This window comes from Hipposideros armiger, unplaced genomic scaffold, assembly GCF_001890085.2.
Source record: "Hipposideros armiger isolate ML-2016 unplaced genomic scaffold, ASM189008v1 scaffold_378, whole genome shotgun sequence".
NCBI lineage: Eukaryota > Metazoa > Chordata > Mammalia > Chiroptera > Hipposideridae > Hipposideros > Hipposideros armiger.
The window spans coordinates 3,290-24,890 of record NW_017731728.1 but is presented as its reverse complement, the minus strand read 5'-3'; the positions used below and the strand labels follow the sequence as shown (position 1 = coordinate 24,890).

The 21,601-nt window shown below is 51.3% G+C and overlaps 1 protein-coding gene across 1 annotated transcript; it reads right to left on the bottom strand.

Moving 5' to 3' along the window:
• Positions 1-18: 18 nt before the first annotated feature.
• TDRD10 (tudor domain containing 10) lies at positions 19-20,850 on the bottom strand (the record flags this gene model as incomplete). Its single annotated transcript, XM_019662493.1, is given in 11 exon segments — positions 19-302; positions 2,436-2,506; positions 3,970-4,053; positions 4,056-4,123; positions 4,337-4,482; positions 4,725-4,872; positions 5,627-5,717; positions 5,966-6,041; positions 19,696-19,852; positions 20,481-20,551; positions 20,799-20,850. Coding segments are annotated over 11 exon segments (1,222 nt in total), but the record flags the coding sequence as incomplete, so codon positions are not given.
• Between the last annotated feature and the right edge of the window lie 751 nt (positions 20,851-21,601).

The following is a 21,601-nucleotide window of genomic DNA, read 5'->3' as shown; positions in this document are numbered from 1 at the left end:
CTTTATTTTTATTCCCACGTCCCACCCCACCCCCATCCCCTGAACTACTTGGGGTGGGGGCGGGGTGCCGAGTCCTCTGCAGCCTCAGGAGAGACAGGCTGCCCTTCGACGCTGAAGCCAGAGGAAGGTGGAGCCGAAGCGCACGCCTGGCCCGGCCGCCCTGATTGCTTCTGAGGCCTCTGGACCGACCGGCCCTTGTCCCCTGGAATGCAGAGCCCGCCCTGCCGAGCCGCAGTGTAGCCGGCTGAAAGGATGACCTTAACGCTTAGCACCACTCTCCCAGTCACAGATGTTTCCAATGCCTAAGAAAAAGGAAATGAGGAAGGATGCTTCAGAGGCTGTCTCCCAGCACTGCTGTGAAACGGATGGCGTGGGGACGGAGGCAGTCCCGGGCGTGCCCGTGGCCTCCGGTCTCAGCGCCACGCCGCATGGCTGCCACAGCGGCAGGGTCGTCGGGCCCCCTCCCTCTGAGTGGCTTCGCTGGCACCGCAGGGTCTCTGCTGACCTTCCAGGCTCCTGCTTCACTCGGGCTTGTCGGAGAAAACAGGCACAGCCGTGAAGGAAGTTTTCTGGCAAATTGTGGATTCTCTGAAGCCACTCCCATAAACCGGGTCCTCTGGAAAGGTTAGCTCGAGGGGCAGGCGGTACACGTCAGTGTCCTCCCCCCAGGCTCTGGGAGCTGCTGGGAGGGGACAGCTGAGCTAGACCTGTCGGTGCTGTGTTGTCTGTACATGCCGCCTAAAAATGTCAGTCTGGGCGTGCCGTCTGGGTGGCACGTGCTCCCACCTCCCTGGTCAGGCCTAATGTGGGGCTGACGCAGCCTCTTAGGACAGAGGATGCCTACAGAGGGGGTGACTGCAATGGCAGGCCAGCGATGGCTAAGCGGAGACGCTGATCGTAGAAAGCCCCGACTCGGGACAGCTGCCTGGGAACCGAGAGGATGACGGAGCTGAGCTGGAACGCTTTCTGTTAACAGGGGTCATTTCCCTCGCTGTCTTTCAAGGGACTGTCTTGTTGCTTCAGGTGGATGGACTGTTCAATCTCCTCAGTGCTGCTGTAACTCCCCACACCCGCCTGATACGGGGTGCTAATATATGCTGAGGTCAGGTAAAACGGGGACCCGAGGGCAAAACTCGTGCCAGGGCGCTGAGATCTGCTTTTCAAGGCCTCCGTTGCTCTCTTCTGAGCCTATCACCAGCCCTGGCGGAAACGTAGCTTGTGTTTTTAGTAACGTGTACTGTGAGCTGTCCTCTGTATAATGTATTTTGTAATGTATTTTTCTCATCTACCAAAGGATGAAACAAATAAAAGTTATTTAAATAGTTTGGCTCCAATAAAATTATTTAAAGGAATAATGGGGTCCACATTCCCCTGACATAAAGGGACTTCACCATCACCTCTCAGAAGGGACAGGAACTTCCTCCACTTTTCCTGTCAAACCTAATGCTCTCTTTTATGACCTTAAGTATAGGGTTCAAATGACATTACAAGTCATAAAATTAAAAAGAAGAAAGAATCAAAGCCATACCATCCTGAATCAATTTCCTTCCCTCCACTAAGAAGACAAGAAGAAATGAAACAAGCTCTTTCGGGGCGGGACCCTACCCCTCAAGGGTGCATCTGTGGCCCAGGCAGGGTTGGCCGGCCCAGAGCCCACGCGAGTCCAATGAGCACCCAAGGCACACAGCAGCCTCCCCATGGCTGGAGGGGCACGGCTGGGGTGGGGACGGAGGGGCTAGACAGCAGTCCATCACCCCAAAATCATACAACGTGCCGACATTGACATTCACCACAGTGCTGGCTCGCGGTCAAATGCTCCCCACCTGATTCTATAATGGAATGCAGAAAAATGAAACGGCGGGCCCCCCCCTTCCCCAGCATATCTCAGGGCAACTGATATGCTCTTGGGGGTGCAAAGAAGAGATAGGAGGGGAATACACAGCCGCCTGAGGCTTTCGACCTCATGAGAGCTGCCTGTGTTTGGTTCATGATGAGTAGGGAGCTGGAGACACCTGACAAATTGAGACTTCACTCTGAGAGGTGAGCTAAGGGGAAAAGCCAAGAGGAACCAAATCAATCCTGGGCACCAGTGTGGCCTTTTGTCACCCCAACGCCTCAAGAGTGGAAGGGAGATGAGAGGGTGAAGCACACACAACGTGGACAGGGCAGGGAACGTTCTGATGGGAGCCACGTTCTTTAAACTCTTCAAAACTAAAGGATGTGCGACTCGAAGAGAAAGAGAAAGTCTCCGTGGGAAGGAAGGATCACCCCCAGCCAGGTCACCCGACCCCTCGACGCATGGATAACTTCGGTTGGTTCTAAGGGAATGCCGGGGGAACACGCAGGTTCAGGCCTGGCAGTGGCCTGCAGCTGACACCCCTGGGGGGGGGGCGGGGTGTAGGAAAAAGGGTCGAAAGAGATAAAGGGGCAGTTACCTCCAAGGTCAAAGTTCCCGTGATTTTTCCTTTGAGGATGCGGTGGATCACCTGACATGAACTCGGAATGCCTGCAAAAGAAAACGACAAAAACCTTGGTGGCTCTGGGTCAGGCAGGAGGGGAAGCGGGGGAAAGCGAGAGGCCGGGGCTGCGGGGAAACTGCTCCGCGGCAGACCAGCCCTACCAACAAGTCTCTGCGAGTCCGTGGTGCCGCTCCTAGCTTCCAGGACAAAATGAGATGATAAACACTGGGAAGCGGGGAGGGGGGAGGGCATGGCGAGAGCATATAAAAGGAGGAGGCATTACTATCGTTGCTAAAATAATTACAGGCATCTGGGATTTTACGCTTGTTCTCTAACGGGAAATTCTGGGGACAGAAAATGTCACTCAACCCTGCTCTGCGCGTTTGGGCTGGAGAGAGGCGGGGTAGCAGCCAAGACGCTTGCTTTCCCGAGATGAGCCAGTGTCCTGAGATGCTGGGGCCGAGGCGGGTCTGCCCTCACTCAGCCCCCACCGTCCTGCCACCCCAAACCCTGGCCCCAGACCTCCGCTCCATCCCCAGCTGTGCCATTTTGTTGCTATGAGACGTGAGGAAGCTCCTGTCATTTCTCTGAGCCTTACTTTCCGCATCACACAGGGAGGATACTGAACAGTCGCCTGCCTGCCTTCTCAGGGCCGTGTCAGCATCCACACAGGAGCTGAGCACTCCCCCATATTTGGGTTGGGCCCTTGGGCCTCTTGGACAGACTGGGAGCTGCCCTTTGGGGAAGGGGCTCCTCTGCTCTGGGTACCCCCTAACACCCAAGCAGTCAGGCTCAGCCAGCCTGCAGCTCCGGAGCCCAGCAGGGGCCTGTTACTCCCAGACTGGGCAGCAGGGGGCCTCTTCATGCAATGACCCAAGATGACCTCTGGGTGGTGCCCCTGACCACTGGGCGCCATTCCCCTCAGCCTTCCAAGGAGTCTTGGCGTGGACGGGCAGGTGTGCGTTCACCTGCGCTGTTCCTTCTGATCCCCCAAAGCATTCTTTCACCCTTTCACAGCCCACCTAACTCCAATCTTGAGAAGGGGCCCCTCCATTTCAAGGATGTGGAATCTGAGGCCCCAACAGCTGCCTGGGTCTGAAAAAACAGCACATCAGGAGACCCGAGTCCAGGGCCCTACCCCTACCGCTGGTTCTCAGATCCCAGTTTTCTTCTGTTTCAGAATCTTTTTCCAATAAAATCTTCAGCAAAAATTGCGCATAAAACTTGACAGCTGAGCAGTTCTGGCAGGAGCAGGAGTAAGAAGCCCGCCTTGCCTCCCTGCACCCAGAGAGCTCAGCTTTGGGGCAGCACCTGTTGGGGCCCAGAACCCAGGTGTCAAGAGGCGGCTTTGCAAGGAGCAGGCAGATGCCCAAAAACTGGGGCGAGATAGAACAAACAGAGCTGGAGGGCACGGAGGCCTGGCTGCCCCCTCACCACACCGCGCGGGGGTCCTGGAGGCCGGACAGCTGCTGTGCCTGAAGTCCTCAGGGCCAGACGGAGGGAGTCTTACCTTCCTCCAGCATGAAGGGCTGAGTCAGAGGCGCGATGGCCCAGAAGTCATCGCTGTCCAGGCTGCGCAGGGGCTGCACCGGATGGTGGCCAACGGGCGAAAATCAATGAACGTGACCACAGCCCAGGCGTCTGCGTGGCCCACCACCCAGCACCTGGCCGGAGGGAGGGAGACGGAAAGGAGGGTTGTTCCACCTGGTCCTGGACTAACAGGGCTTCAAGGTCAAGGCTAAGAGGAGCAGCGTTCCCTTTGCTTTTCCTCGTCCTTGGGTGAGGAAGGGATGATAATCAGAGATCTCGAGAGAGCAGGCAGAAGGAGAGAACCCAGAGTCCAGAGGCGGGAAGGAGGGGCCCCGCCCAGCACACACCTGCTCCAGGCCCGCCCACAGTCGCCCAGGTGATGCTCTGCCAGGCCGCAGGTCCCGTGCCGCGCGGTGGAGTGGTGCGGGTAGGGCTGCTGCTGTTTGGCCATAGCCAGGGCGCCGAACGGCATCTGCATGTTTTCCTGCAAGGTCTGGAGGTGCCACAACAGCTCACTGCCTGCATCACGCCACACCTATCTCTGCAGGTGTCACCCGTCGCATCAGCACCGCTCATCTGCCCCAAGGGAACCAAAAGTAGGATGAGGTGGGAGAGAGAAGGAGAGGGAAGCTAGGTCATCCTGGATGCCACCTCTGATGGCGCCGTCACCACGCTCACCCCAGGAAGGCTGGGTGAGAAGGCACCACACCACGAGGGCCACCAACAAGCCCGTACCTCCATGACATGCATGGCCCAGAAGAACGGCGTCTGCGGGACGATTCTGGTCACCAGCAGCCCCACCTCCGCACCAATGTTACCGATAGTGACCAGCCAGCTCAGGTCTCAGAAGCATTCCCTCAGAAGCAGCACCAGGAAGGATCCCCTGGGGGACGAGCAGCAGAACGCAGAACGGGGTGACTGAGTGAACGATGCGACCAACCTCTGTCCTGGAGGCCCAGGCAGGAGAGCCACCCTGAGCAGGAGGGTCAGGCCTCCAGGTGGGGACGAGACATGTGCACAGCGCAGAGCGAAGGCAGCACGATGCCAGGGGTGCCGGGGTGGGAGAGTTGGGAAGGGGGAGTCCCCAAAACACAGACACCCCAGGGGAGAGATGGGCCAGAGCCCTCGCTGGGCCGATCGAGCGTGCCGAGCACTTCGAGAACCTCCACATGATGTGAGTGTGGGCTGTCCCCAGCCCAGGACGCCTTTCCAATCCCCCAGTCACTCCTCCCTGCATCTTACATGTGCCAAACTTCACGCACCCGCTCCAAGAACTCTGTCACCTAAGTCACACGAGGCCAGCAAGGCGAGCCTGCTGCCCTGGAAAAACAAAACCCCCTCCTCCTGTAACATCTGAACTCAGGTCATTCTGGTGCCCCTGCCATGAAGGGTGGTGTCCACTGCCAAAGCACAGTGTGTGGACATGATGACCTGGCGTCCAGGGTGGGGGACAGTCACAGGCCTTTGCTATACAACAATGGAAGCACTTTCTTAGGTGACCGTGGGTCACAGCCGCCAAGCCTGCATCTGGCACAAAAGTTCCTGAAACCTTCACTCCCACACTGGTACTACCCCGGCCCCCACCCTCTAGGGACTGTCCCCATGTGCTCTGGTGGCCTCACCACACCTCCGCTAACCTCATTTCCATGGGAACTGCAAAGAAGGCTGTCCTGTGTGTCTCTGGCTCTCAGGTGTCACTGGGAGCTTTAGGGATGAGCCGTGTACATGCTGGAAAGCAGAGGGGTGAGTCTTGGAGGCACCAGAGCTGTCCCTGGAGGACTGTGCCCCCTGTCCCCCCCCCCCAGGCCCTGGCTCCAACCTCAGATCCTCAGGGAGGGAGAGTGTGCTGGGTAAGGGTCATCAGCCAAGAAAGCATCCTAGAAGAACAGCAAAAGATTGTCCCCACACTGAGGGGTCAACAGGGGACAAAGCTGTAAGGGAGGCTGGGAGAATTAAGTCAGGAGATGCAAAGACACGCCCTGGGGACAGATGGCAGCTCGGGGCCTCACCAGTGATGCTGGCCAATCCTGGACCGGAAGCCTTCTCCAGAGCCTGGGAGAAAAAGGAACGGGGTCACTCAGGCACAGCGGGGCTGCTTTTGTTGATTTACAAGCTGAGTCACTCCAGGTGGAGCTGGAGACAGAGTGTCAACAGCCCCTGTGCTGACACAGGCTTTAGCTGACTTGGGGACACCCACCTTCTTTCTCCCTTCTTACCGGGATCCTGAGCAAACCAAAGAAATGATGCTCAGAAACGGGGGGGGGGCGCAGGGGTGCTGTGTCAGGACTACAGCCCCAGAAGCCCAGGACTGCTCAGCCTGACAGGGGGTCTCTGCTGGCACTTCTTGGAGGAAGAGGTGCAAATGGTTACTCTGGGCGCAGGGCTGTGTGGAGGCATGAAGGTGTGGCACCAGCTCCTCACTACAGCCCTGCAGCCCCCCAGCCACGCTGGCTTCCCTCTGCCTGTTCTCACAGGGAAAACCCTCAACCCTGGTTAGAGGCCCGCTCCACCCGCCCTCTGTGACCGCCACCCGCTCTGGAAACACGTCTGGCCACCACTCCCATGTGGAGACACACACACACACACACACACGCGCGCGCGCGGTCCCACCACAGGCTCTAGTAAGTTTCCTCTCCTCCCCGAATGGACTGCTTCACGGTGCCCTCAGACCCACCGCGCCCCCGCCCACCTCTGCTGGCGAACTTGCCTCTCCCTCAGGGGAAAACGGATTCAGGGGCACAGGGGTCCCTCATCTTCTCGCCACCCAAACCGCCAGACTCCCCCACACCACCCCCTGCGCCATCCCTGCTGTCACCTTGGCCACCGTGTACCTGCTCTAGTGGCTCCAGGTCTCACACCGTCTCCTCTCGTCAAGGCCAGCAGCCCTGCGGTTGGTCACGCCCTCTTCCGCCTCCTCTGGTACCTCCCCGCCCCCGTTGCCGAGCCCCCAGGTTCTCCCTTCCGGGTTGACGTGTGGTGTTCCACCTGCTCCCTCTTTCCAAGAACGCTTCTCCGGACATTGCGCACAGCTGGTTTTCTCTCTCTCACTGGCTGGCCCTTTAAATGAGCTCAACCAGTAAGTGCTGGCACACTTCGGGACCTGGTCCTCTCCTCCCCGGACCCCAGTTCCACGGTCACCTCCACTTCCGTGGCTTCAGGAGTCAACAGTACACGGCAGACTCCCAACTCCACACCTCCAACCCGGATCGCTCTCTGGAATTCAATTCAGATACGGAGGGGCCCACGTGACAGGACAGCTACGCGATCACCAGGTCACGTGTCTAAAGTAGAGCCTCCCAGCTTCCTTGATTTTCCTAAATTACGTTCATACCTACCTAGTGGCTCAGGCCAAGTTCCTCCCTCTCCCCAGCTCCTCACGTCCAACTCATCAGCAAGCCACGCCACGTCTTCCTCCCAACACACCAGAAACCATGTACCCCTCTCTCTATATCCTCCAGCCCAGTCCTAACTATTGCCACCTCTCACCAGGACCATAGCAACAGTGTCCAAAGAGTGCCTGCTGTCACACTGGCCCCATATCCAGTCGCCACCCGGCAGACACGATCTCTTACAGACAAAAACCAGGTCACATCACTCCCGATTAAAACCCTCCAACGCCTTCCCATTGTGGTTCCAGACCAAACCCAGTCTCCACTTTGGCTGCCACGAGCTGACCTCCTTACCACCGGGCTCCTCTCTGCCCACTCCTGCTCCCACCTCATCACACCTCGGGGCATCGGCAGGTGCCCGTGGCTTGGAACAGTCTTGTCTTCGCAGGATGCGCTCTGATGTGTCACTTCCTCACAGGGGTAGCTCCCTCAGAAGCAGCGAAAGAAGAGACCTCTCACTCTTCATCACATCACCTTATTTTAATTCTCTGCCTGGCACTTATTATCTGGCATTTTCTTCTTAATTGGATTACTGTATGTCTCTACCCACTGGAATATAAGCATCATGAGAATAAGAATCATATTGGTCTTTTGACAATTACTTCAATCACTGAGGAAACCTCAGGGCCTAGAATGCTGCCAGTCAACATACGTTGAATGACTGGATGGATGGGATAGATAAGTGGATGAGTGGAAGGAAGGGAGAGAGGGAGGGAGAAATGACCTGGGGTAAATTATGTCCTCTCTAAGCCTTGGTTTCCTCTTCTGTACCACCAATCCATTTGCAATGATGTGAAGATTTAGCTGAGCTCGCATCTGTCCAGGACAGGACACGCAGTAGGTGCCTGGTAAGTGGGGGCAGGATGAGTGACTTCCTCCCATCATTAAATGAGTCCACGCAGCACCGATCAGAATGGAGCCTGCAGAGTGGGCCCTCCACCGGCGGGCTACCTGCCCTGGGCAGCCCATGAGACTCAAAGCAAATCCCCACTGAAACCCTCTGCCCCACCCCCGCGTCCCTACAACAAAGCAAAGTGACAGCGCAAACAGCTGTCAACTGTCCTCTCGCCAAGCGCAGAACGCGCCTTTTTATTTAGACTCTCCTAAGACAGTTCTAAATACCAACCCGAGGACCAGTTATCAGCAGCAGTTTCAAGCTAAAAATTGTTATGAATACAGAGACATTTTAAACCACTCTTGGCCCAATTATTATTCCCTAATGATTGGAGAGATAAATATAACAAGCCCGTTTTGACAGTCTGTGAAATGAAGTTTCAGAGGAAAAGCTACATAATTATCAACCACCCACCACAGCAGGGCCGTCGTCACCCAAAGACAAACCTGAAATTTCAGGATGTGTGTGGAGCCCAGAAGTGGCCACCTGGACGCCACAGATATCAAAGCAGCATCCCAGAGTCTGCCAAAGGGCCGATTTTAATTAAGTTCTGTTGTTGCCACAGCACAGTGGCCCTCGCGCCCAAATCAACCACCAGCTCTGTCCGGGGACCCTGCTGCCAGCTGGTCAAGTGTTATAAGAGGTAGCCCGCTCCAGAATTACGCTGGTGAGGCTGGGCCGTGGGAAAGAAGACAGAGGGAACAGAAGGGGCAGCGGCCAGAGGCTTTGGGATGGAGGGGGTCCAGCGGTTCCCGCACACACATCTGGGAGACGCTTTCGTGGGTGCGGGCCTCATGTCACACTCAGACCAGCGGCCACTTCCCCGCCCAAAGCCTCCGAGCAACTCGCCGCCACACCCCTGGACCGCGGCTGGTCACTGTGGGCGTGGGCCGCCTCTTTTTAAGGCCCCTGACCCTCCTCAGGGAGCTGCCACCTGAAGGACACACCTGGCAAGGTTTCCAGGGCTAACCCTCAATGGCTTCCCTCTCATCCAAGTTACACCCCTCACACGTCTGTGTGTCACACACGGAGTGACAAAGACCAAGGACGCAGACCCTGTTCTCAAGGAGCCCACATGTAGTTGCCCCACCAATATTTACAAAATTTGTACGTTCCCGGGGCGGCCAGTTAGATCAGATGGTTAGAGCGCAGGCTTGTAACACCAAGGTTGCCGGTTCGAGCCCCCCATGGGCCATTGTGAGCTGTGTCCTCCACAACTAGATTGAAACAACTACTCAACTTGGAGCTGATGGGTCCTGGAAAAACACACTGTTCCCCAATACATACATACATACATACATACATACATACATACATACATAAATAAAATAAAATATGTCCGTTCCAGACATTGCCACTACGATTTAGTAAACAGCTATACCGCTGGGGGCCCTCAGAGCCATGAAGAAAAATAAGGCAAGGAGAGGGGATGAAGTGTGAGGGGTGGGGTGGGGGGTGACAGCTGAACGGAGACGTGAATGGAGTGAGAAAAGCAAAGCCCCAGACAGGCTGGGAGGAGAGCCTCCGGGTTGAAGACAGCAGACCCGAGGCCACAGTGGGGATGTGTCCGGCATGTCTGTGGAGTAGCACTGGGGCTGGAGTGACAAGCCTCCTCCATTCTTACCCAGACCCCCCCAAGTCAGGTCTTCCTGCTTCTACTCTGGCCCCTGGAGAGTGTCCTACAGGGTCCCTTTAAAACTTAAATCTCAGGTGGCCGGTTGGCTCAGGTGGTTGGAGCGCGGGCTCATGGCGCCAAGGTTGCTGGCTTGATCCCCACGTGGGCCGGTGAGCTGTGCCCTCCACAACTAGAGTGAGGACAGCTACTTGACTTGGAGCTGATGGCTCCTGGAAAAACACACTGTACCCTAATAAAATTTTTAAAAAATCAAAACTTAAATCTCAGGTCGGCCAAGTGGCTCAGTTGGTTAGGAGCATGAGCTCTGAGCAACAGGGTCACCGGTTCAATTACCACATGGGCCAGTGACGCTGCGCCTGAGCTGAGCCGTCACTGCCTACAGGTGGCTGGATGGCTCAGCTGGTTTAACAACAAGATTGCCTGTTCGATGGTGGGCTACACCCACCCGCAACTAAGACTGAACTCAGCACCTTGAGCTGAGCTGCCACCTGGATGGCTCAGTGGATAGAGCGTGCGCTCTTAACAAGGTTGCTGGTTCAACTCCCGCATGGGATGGTGGCTATGCCCACCCACAACTAAGAGTGAACACAGCACCTTGAGCTGAGCTGCCGCCCAGATGGCTCAGTGGATAGAGCTTGCGCTCTTAACAACAAGGCTGCTGGTTTGACTCCCCCATGGGATGGTGGCTAAGCCCGCCCACAACTAAGATTGAACACAGCACCTTGAACTTAGAGGCCATGAGCTGCTGACGGGCAGCCAGATGGCGACTGGTGCCCTCCACAACGAAGACTGAGAACAACAACTTGGCTGGTCCCCTTCCCCAATTCCCCAACACTGTTCCTCCCCTAATTCCCCAATAAAATCTTAAAAAAAAAAAAAAAGATTATACAGACGGCAACGGGCCCATGAAAAGATGTTCAATATCGTTAGCATTAGGGAAATGCAAATTAATACCACACTATCACTATACACCTATCAGAATGGCTAAAATAAATAACAGTGACAGCATCAAATGCTGGAGGGGATGCCTTCGAACCCCTCAGACATTTCTAGCAGGGATATAAAATAGTAGAGCCATTCTGGAAACAGTTTGGCTCTTTCTTTAACAAGTTAACATGCAACAATCATACCACTCAGCAATTGCAATTTGGGGCATTTATCCCCAAGAAACACATTAGCAACTGTATTTGTAATAGCCCCAAACTGGAAACAATCTAGATGTCCTCCAATGGGTGGTTAAGAAACCATGGAATAATACTCAGCATGAAAAAGGAATCAACAGTTGGTATATGCAACAACCTGGGTGGATCGCCAAAAAAATTATGCTGAGTGAAAAAAGCCAGTCTCGAAAGATTACACACCGTATAATTCTATTGATACAACATTCTTGAAGTTACAAAATTATAGAAAGGGAGAACAGATTTAGTTGTTGCCAGGGGTTAAGGTGGGGATGGGAGGGAAGTGTGTGTGGCTACAAAAAGGCAATATAAGGCGTCCTGATGGTGATGGAGACACTCTGTATCTTGACTGTATCCGTGTCAATACTCTGGCTGGAATATTGTTTCACAAGATGTTACCAATGGGGGGAAAACTGGGTAAAGAGGACAGGGGATCTCTCTGTATTGCTTTTTACAACTGCATGTCAATCTACAATGATCTCAAAATATAAAGTTTAGCCGGGGGGGGGGGGAGGCGAAGCATTCTTAGCTTGCCAGCAGCATAAAAACAGGCAGTGGGCAGGCGCATCGGAACCGCTGGCCAAAGTCTGCTGAACCCTTTCCTGATCCTTTTTTGGTCACATGACTGCAAATATCTTCTCCCAGTTTTTAGCTTGAATTTATCTTCCTTTCTATTATCTTTCAAAGAAGATTAAATTCTTCATTTTAATTCATCCTGCTGTTCTTTTTCAGCTAACTCTTTATGCCTTAACAAATTTTATTCTACTCTGAGGTCATAAAAATATCCTTCTACATTTTTTTTTCTAAAAGATTTAGTTTTGCATTTCACAACCCAGTCTCTAGTCCATCGAGAGCTAATTTTCGTGCATGAGGTAAGACGGATATAATTTCCTATTTTTCTACATGAATAAGCAATAGGGCGTCCATCCTTTCACCAGAGAGCTACACCTCAACCAGAATGGAGTTTCGGCATTTGCATGACCTCTTTTGGGGTCAATTATATTTTACTTGCTATTACATCCCTAGGACAATGCTACAACGTCTTCTAGTGAGGCAAGGCCTCCCATTTTCCTTTTCAGGAAGATATGTCTTAAGTATCCGTAGGCTTTTGGACTTCCGAATAAAATTTAAAGTCAGCCTGTCTCATTCCTGAGAAAACCTATGGGAATTCTGATTGGAATTATACTAAATCAATAGATCAATTTGGGGAGAAATGACTCTTAAATAATGCTTATTGCATCTTCCTACCCATGAAATTGGCACTCTCTCTATTTAAGTGTTCCTTAAGATTTTCAATAAAATTCAATTATTTCCCCCAGATAGGCCATGCTCACTTGCTGTTGGACTTATTCCTAGGTTACTTTAATTTTTTAAATGGCTATTGCAAATGGTATATTTAAAAAATTAATTTTTGCTGATTATTCATGGCAAATATAAATGCAACTGACTTTGGTATACCTGATCTTATATATCCAAGCTACCTTGTTAAACGGTTATTCCTAATAATTAATATGTAAAGAAACATCATCTGTAAATACTGACAGTTTTGTTTCTCTTGTTCCAAAATTTATGCTTTTTAATTAATTTTTCTTGTCTTAGTAGACAAAATTAGAACCCCTGGTATGTGCTGAATAGAAGTGGTGGTAGTAAGTATCTTTATCTTGTTCTGGGTTATTTTTTCCCCTTTTAAAAAATTTATTTATTTATTTAATGTAATTACTTTTATTTATTTTTAAATTATTTCTTTATCTTATTCTGGGAGAATGCTTATAACATTTTCCCATTGAAATATTGTTTTCTGTAAGCATTTTGGTAGACAATCTTTATCACATTAAGAATAACCTATTTCTAGCTGCTTGGAATCTTTATTTTTTAAGTCATAAATTAGTGCTGAATTTTACCAAATGCCTTTGCTGTGTCTATTCAAGGTGATCATACGGTTTTTATCCTCTAACCTGTTAAGGTAGTGAAAGACATTTATAGTTTTTCTAACAAGAAACTGCTTTTGTATTTGGGGGGGCGGGGAACAAGTTGTCATGATACACTACTGTCATTAGCCAATACTGACTTCATTTTGCCAATATTTTGTTTAGAAACATTGCGTGTGTATTCATGAGGGAAACCAGCTTGCAATTTTTCTTAGGCTGTCTTGTCTGGTTTGATATCAAGGTTATGCTGGCCTCACACAGAATGAACTAGGGAGCAGCTTTCTGATTTTATCCTTTGGAAGAATTTATAGAATATTGGAATTTCCTGTTCCTTGTAAATTTGGTTACATTTACCTGTAAAACAATCTGGGCCTGGCATTTTCTTTGTGAGAAGATTATATACCACGAGTCAAATACGTTACAGTTATAGGACTACCAGCGTTCTTATATTTGTTTTAAAAACGATATACTGGGTTGTCGGAAAAGTCATGACGTATTTTTTCTGTTTTTCGTTGCAAAAATGCGTCATGACTTTTCCGACAACCCAATCCTTGAAGAAATGTGTCCATATCTTCAAATTTTAAATTTATTACCACATTACCTTCTTTTATTTTAATCTGTTGGATCTATAGTTATAATCTTGTTTTCATTACTAATATTAATTCATGCCCTTTTTTACTTTTTTCTTGATTAATCTTGCAAAAGATTTTATCTCATTAATCTCTTTAAAGAATGAAATTTTGGCTTTATTGATACATTCTATTGTAGCTTTGTTTTTTATGTTTCCCCTCCACCAGCTTTATTAAGGTATAATTGACATATCACTGCAGCTTTGTTTACAAATTTTAAATTTAAAAAAACTTTGTTGGGCCGGCCGAGTGGCGCGATGATTAAGAACTGGCTTGGGACGCCAGAGGGCCCCGGTTCAGATCCCACATATGAGGGCCAGTGACACTGCCCTCCACAGCTAAGATGCTNAGGGTCCCAGCACCAACCAGTCCCTCGGGCTGACTCACTTAGAGACTTCCATTCCTCCAACACGCCACTTTTCTCTGACCGGTGAGCCGAGGGCCGGAAGTCACCTGTGCTCCAGGACCTGTCACACACAGGTCTCGGTGTCGCCCCTCCCAGGCCAGAACTCCAGCAAAAGGAGTTTGGGCATAAGAATCAGGGCTAAGAATCAGGGCTCTCCCTGCACAAGCCCCCACACCCTCCCAGACTCAGGTTCCACGCCAGGAAGCCCTCCACGGGACCTTTTTCATCGCTAATTGTTAAAGCACAGTTAGGGTTAGCAAAACAGGCAAGAAATGCAGGGATGACTCCTAAGCTCTGGGCGCAGTGAGGCAGAAGGGGAGCGAGAGAAAGCTGCCCAGCGGACGGAGGCTTCTCTGTGGCAAAGGGAATCAACATACACGCTGCAGCTTCTCCCCGACAGGACTTCCTGCGAAGCCAACCAGCCACAGTTAGAGGATAATCCACCAGCACAGCACGGCTGAGTGGGTACCGGGGCAGGCAGAATCATGGCACCCCCAAAGGGGTCCAGGTCCTAACCCCCAGAACCTATTAAGGGTGCTGGTCACCGGTTCCAATGCGGGGTTTCCACGCCACCAAGCAACACTCCGGACACCACCTGGGTGTCCCACAGTCCAACTCAATTCTGACACTGTCTCCCAGGAGACGGCATCAGATTGCACAGGTTGAGAGCTCAGTCCCACAGGACACCCCCCTTCCCCTTCAGGTGCCAGTCACTTGCAGACCCATGTCATCTATCACTTGTGCTTCTGACTGGCTAGAGCTTAGAGGTTCCCGAAACCCCGTNGGTGGCCGGTTGGCTCAGGTGGTTGGAGCGCGGGCTCATGGCGCCAAGGTTGCTGGCTTGATCCCCACGTGGGCCGGTGAGCTGTGCCCTCCACAGCTAGAATGAAGACAAATACTTGACTTGGAGCTGCTGGGTCCTGGAGAAACACACTGTTCCCCAATAAAATCCTTTCAAAGTGTTCTAAAAAAAACCATAATAATGAGTTGGCCAAGTGGCTCATTGGATGAGTTGGCTTGGGACGCCAGCTCTGAGCAGCAGGGCTGCCGGTTCGGATATCACATGTGGGCCAGTGACGCTGCACCTTCTATAGCTAAGATGGTGAACAACAGCTTGATCTGGAGCTGGGCTGCCGTGAGGCGACGGCGACGGTGTAGGCTGCAGTGGGGCTGCAGCGGGTTGCCGTGAGCTACCGTGAGTGGCCGGCAGCCAGCGTGAGTGGCCGGCAGCTGGTGTAAGCGGCCATCCAATGGCTGGCGACCGACTGCCTCAGCCAGGAAGAGCACAATAATCACAATACCAACATGGGCCAGTGAAGCGATGTCCTCTACAACTAGACTGAAGAACAAAAGGACAGCAACTTGTCTGTTCCCCTCCCCGATCCCCCAATGCTGTTCCCTCCCCCAGTTCCCCAATAAAATCTTTAAAAAGAAAACCATAATAGGTCCATCTTTTATTAGGGTGAGTTATTTACATGACTTATTATATGGTTTGGTACTCGGGGGCAACTGGACATGGATTCAAGTCCTGACTGACGACTCACGAGGTCTGTGCACTTGGACTTCTTACAGCCTTAGCTGCCTCATCTCCAAGATGGAGATACCTCCCAGCACCCAGAGTTGGAAAAATTTAATAAAAGCATACTAATGAAGCATTTAGCCTGTTTTCTGGAGCGTGCCTGATAATTAAAAGATAGTAAGTGGTATAAAAGGAATAAGGTACAACCTGGGCAGAGAAGACTGGCAAGGGGGCACGGAGACCAGGAAATTAAAAAAAAAATGTTTAGCATGATTAGCACGAAGCAGCGTCTCCATAAAGGTTAGTTTCTCATCTTTCTTCCAAGATTAAGTTCCTTGAATGCAAAGACTTGGCTACTTCTCTTTAAGCGTGCTGAAGTTCAAGCACATTATTTTACATACAGCAGACGCTTGAAAATGAAAGTCAGGGGATGCTTTAATTCAGTAGATTACATTCTGTTTTCCTTTCCTCTGTACTTCAGATGCACTTATGACACATTTTAAGGACTTAGGCTGTTCTGTAATTATTTCAGATTTGTTGGTCTGGTCTCCCCAAATAGATAGCAAGATTCCCGGGGATGAAAATACTATTGTCTACATTCTACTCTCTGAGTACTCAGCCGATGAACTCAACTAGTTCATTTCTAAGTGAAATGGATGCAGACTTTTGGCTGAGACCTGACCACCCCCTGTGAGCACTGAACCCTAATAAGTNGAAGAGCGCAATGATGGTGCCAACTTGGGCCAGTGAAGCAACGTCCTCCACAACAAGACTGAAGAACAAAACGACAGCAACTTGTCTGTTCCCCTCCCCCAATTCCCCAGCACTGTTCCCAACCCCCCAGTTCCCCAATAAAAATCTTTAAAAAAAGTTGTTTTTAAAGTTTTGTGTCTGTTCTCTATTTGGGGTTATTTTTACTTTTTAGCTACTTCTTCAGTCAACTCTTGGCTCACGGATCTTCCACCTGTCTTTGTTCATTTAGCGTTCAATATGATCCATTTCTGCTTTCACCGTATCCCACAACTTTTGATGAGAACTATTTTCCTTCGTGTTTAGTTCTAAGTATTTTTACATTTCTGGTACGATTTCTCCTCTGGCCTACGTGTTGTTCACTCAGGAATGTGTTTTAAAATCTCCAAATGTATGGAGATTTGTGTTCATTCACCCTTTGGTTACTTGTGTCTAATGTATGTCCCTGGGAAAAGACACCCATCAGAAAAGGAAGCAATGCGAACCCCACAACAATCTTTTCTGGTATTGCTGAACTTACGCCCCCACCCCAAACGACTCTAAAACTGGACAACATATATGAGCTGACCATTTCTGGCACAGACGAAGGAGATAGTAGATAGCAGAGGGCAATTTGCCTGAGCAAAGGAACACACAGCCACTCTCACCTTTGGTCTGGGGCATTTTTCCAACCACAGCAGAGGGCTAGAAGAGTCAGCAGAAAGTCTCTCTGGGCAGAAGAAACACAGATAAGAGTTTCAGTGCTGGGAATTTGTGGGACAAGGGACCAGAGAGGAAGGAGCCACAGAAAAGTTCCAGGTCTTGGGCTGAACCCTAAGCTGCCCGTATGCCAGGTAATTTCTGGGAGGGTCTTCAACAGAAAAGCTGCTGTAGGGGGTGAGGGAGAGGGAGCTGAGAGAGGAACACAGGCCTCAGAGGTCTCATGGTGCTGAGGACTCAATGGAGGCCCAACCCAGCCAGAGGGGAGAGACCTTGGTGAGCACCTGAGGCCCTCTCCTGAGACCCTGGAGAGCCAAGCCTTAGGAAAAAGATTTTTGCCCGAAAACTAAGCCTCAAACTGAACTATACCAATCCCAACAACAACAACAAAAACCCAGCTTGATTAAGATCAAAAGATTGGCTAGTAATTTCATTTTTGCTAGAAAAAAAATTCAACACTAGGGAACATAATACAAAGTCTCTACAATATAACATTCACAATATCCAACATACAATAAAAAATTACTATATTTGTAAAAATGCCTTGACCCATAATCAAGGACGTAAATGTCAACAGAAGCAGAGTCACAAATGAACCAGAAAATGATAGAAATGAGCAGAAAATGATTTTATAACTATCTTAAGTGTGTTAAAGAACATAAAAGAAAAGATAGACACAATGGGTGAAAAGATGGAAGGTTTCAGCAGAGAACCGGAAAAGCAAATAACTAAATGGAAGTTGAAAAACACGCTACCTAAAATGAAAAAACTCATTAGATGGGCTTACTAGCAGATTGGGCATAGCAGAAAAGATTAGAGAATTCCAAGACAGGTCAGTTTGGAAGCGTGGGAAAGGTGTAATGGACACATACTGAGACCAGCTAACAAGGTGATGTGAACATCTTCAACAGCTCCGAGGGCTGGGCTCAACTGGGAGTGGAGTTTTGCAAGATATGACCTAGTGAGTTAAGGGAGTTAAGGACTCCCTTTTTGAATGAAGGTGATTATCACTATGGAATCTCAGCTAAGAAGGGGAGTGAGGGAGTAAAGCAAGTGTTGAATAGTGAAGAAATGGTGGGGGCAGTGGCGTTAGGGTCCCAACGTGTCTAATCATCAGGCTTTTAGAGACTTGCTACTCAAAATGTAGTCCCAGGACCAGCACCACGTGGCACCTGTGCAAATTCTCAGGCCCCGCCCTAGAGGCACTCCATCAGTTTCTCTGTGGGCGGGGCTCAAGCTGTTTAACAAGCTAGTCAGTTGATTCTGATGCTGTTCAACTTTGAGAACCACTCTTCTCGAATAAGAGAGCTGCAAAGAAGGGGGAAAGGGCAGAACGGGATGCTTGAAACGGATATTTTGGAGCCGTTGGGTTATGAGCAATGACAAGGTCTGAGGTATATAGCTAGGGGAATGAGAAACTGACTGAATGGAAGAAAAGATCACTAAAAATACAATGGTCCAAAGAATAAGGGGCCGGACTCTCAGACGGAGCATCCTCATGGACACTGAATTTGAGCGATGATAGGAGAGAAAGACAGGGAACCAGAAACCGAAGTTATCAGTGACTCAAGAGGCATGACCGAGAAAATGATGGTAGATGACTGCTACCAAGGTCAGTAAGTAGCGTAATGTGACAGTCTGCTCTCCAAAGAGCGAGGGTTTAGAGAGAAAGGAAGAAACGTAGTTTGGAACAAGCAAAAGGGGCACCTCTGAGAATTATTGTGGTGATTCCAATCCACCTCTCAGCTTCCCCAGCTCTGGCTGACCCTGTTAACTGCCCGCCAACATGCGCTCTCCCCTTGCTCATTGACAGAACCCCAAGTTTAGCAACAATGTGCCTATTTGAAAAACGACATTTCCCAGCCTCCTTTGCATTTCAGGCCACGAGTTGCCTTTTTCCACAAGAAAACTTGGAGCAGTGGTCAGGGCTTCTGAGAATGCGCCTTTTATGGGGACACAGGCCCTCTACTCTTCGCCGCTCCCCTTCCTCCTGCCTGGAACCCTGACAACATCATGGGGTTCCCACATAACCGTGGACTCCCTGCCTCCTGAATTCTTCTCCGGGAAAGAAAAAGAGCTAACTTGTTTACGTCACCACCGTTCAGATTTCCTCGTGTACGCAGCCAAGTCGATCTCTAACGATTCAGGCCCTAAGTGGGGTCCTCTGCTCCTGGTTCAGCTCTCGCCTGAGGGAAGCTCCTGGGGTTAGTTAGGGGCCTTCCCTTCTCTGCCCGCAACGGCGGCCCCCACCGCGCACTGCCCCCATACCCCACATTTCGGCAATATTTGTCTCCCTGCCGAGAAGGACCAGACTTCGTTCACTTCCGTCCTAACCTCACCCCAGCAGCCAGAACAAGGCTGTGCACACAACAGATACTCATCACCCTACTTTCAACAAGGAGAACCCTCAATTCCCATATCCCAGGTTGGAAAAGCCCCAGCTGAGGAGCCTTTTCCTCCTTGCCAAGAATACGGCCTTCCGTTTACTTACAAACGCCAAGTCTTCTTGCACCTGACCTTGCCCTTGACTGTTCAAGGTCATAAAAGTGGCGTGATTTCATCCAAGCCCCCACCTTCCCCACAGCGAGACCAGACTGGAGGAGGCTGAACAGAAAGACAGGTGGGCCAGGCGAGGGGGCAGAAAGCCACCAGAGCACGGAGAGGTGGGACACAGTACTGGCAGCTCCCGGGGCCTCTCGGCCACGTCAGGGGTCCTCTTCGGAGAACTTCTGTTGGAATTCACGTACAGTTTTCGTTTGTGGAAGAGCCTCCCATTCAGCTCCTGGGTCGCCAGTGCCACTTTCTGCACTGAGCCCAGGTCCGCAAATGCGAAACTGGGGAGACAGGAGAGGGAAGGCTCTGAGCACACGCAGGGGAGAGGGGCGGGGGACCAAGCCCCGCACAGGCAGTCTCCTCTCCCCCTCCCCTGCAGCCACAGAGCCGGCGCTTCCAGATACACAAACAAGTGGGGGGGCAGGGGCTGGCTTGGGCTGGGGGTCTGGGGATCAGAAGCCGTGCACTGACTGTCACTATACACCTTATAGTCCCTGCTTTGGGCTTCTTTCATACAACTCCCCCCGCACCCCACCCAAGTTCAAAGCACTGTTACTGCCTTGAAAATAACAAAGGGAAAATATGAGAAGGTCCAGTTTCCAGAGGTAACCAAAGCTGAGGGAGGTACGGCCACTTACCTCCAGACACAACACAGAACAAGGACATATTATCAAATACAAATCCAGGTCTCTGGACTCCTAACCCAAGGCTGAATGGACACGACAGTATCGGCTGCTGAGTCGGAAGGTTAACCGTGGAAAGGGGGTCTCCCAGATGCCACTTTGCCAAGTCACAGTGGGTGCGGATTTGGGAGCCGATGAGCTGGTCTGCAGCGTCAGCGCTTCAGCAAAACTGATCAAGAGGAAAGGAGCCGTTTCCCCAAGAAAACAAAGCAAGACTCATCCGTACCATTTGCAGCCACTCTGGACTTCATGGACGCGGAGCGGGCCCAAGTCCTTCAGGAGGCTCCGAATATCCTCCTACAATGGGAGGGTTTCAAAAAGAAAGAGACTCGGAGACAACACCGACAGCCAGTTCTCAAGGCTTTAGCTCCCCCACCAGCTAATCTGCGCTCGACTGAACACATACTTAATGAGAGCCTGTTAGGTGCTAGGGGGGCCAGGTTTTGTGCTAAGTGATGCACATACAGAGACCTGAAAGATCCGAGCCTAGCCCTCAACAGAAGCTCAGCAGTCCAGGGGGGCTCCCAACAAGGCAGTCAAGTACACAGAACATCTCGCCTGTGGCGACGAATTCCACACCGAGGAAGTACAGGTAGCTACGGGAGCACACGGTACGGGTATCTCACCCAGATGCCAATGGAAGGGTCAGGGCAGGCTCCCAGGAGAAAGTGGCTTTTAATTCATTAGGAATCTAGGCTGGCTTGCTTTCATCCCTCCCTGGATGAGGAGGCTCGCTTTAACAAACCTACTCTGCGTGGCCGACTCACTCTTGTGTTCGCAGAAGCCTCCGTTTTTCCCAACAGACCTGCGGCATACATGTGCTACAGGCAAGCTTCACGCTGAGCGTCCCAGTAGATATTGATGTGAATTCAACATCAGCCTTGCACTCAAGGGGCTTCTAGTTTAGCGGGATACACACGAGGCTGTCCCTACCCTTGGGGCAGAGTGAAGTCTGAGAGTAAGAAGACATGGGTGGCAGCGCGCTGCGAGTGACATCGATCGGTCTGGTCAGCCTCCCGTGGGCTGCTGACACCCACCGCCTTCTTTGCAAGTCTTCTCTGCCCACTTTCCTCACTGCAGCCTGGCCTCCAGCGCCCAGGGACAGGGTCACCTTCCCCCCTCTCTGGACACTTCTCTGCCCTCAGGCTGCCTCCCGCCCCAGGGGCCCCCAATCCCACCCTCCCCACTCTGCTGGCCAGGACCCCTCCGTCTGTCTTCATCTGTGCACCGCCCACTTTCTTTGAGGCAATGTCTAACCCGGATGCCCTTTGGCGCTACACCCTATTCTTCCTCTTTTCTGCCAAGCTGTGTAGAAAGAGCGGGCCCCACTGTCGCCTCCGTTCCCAC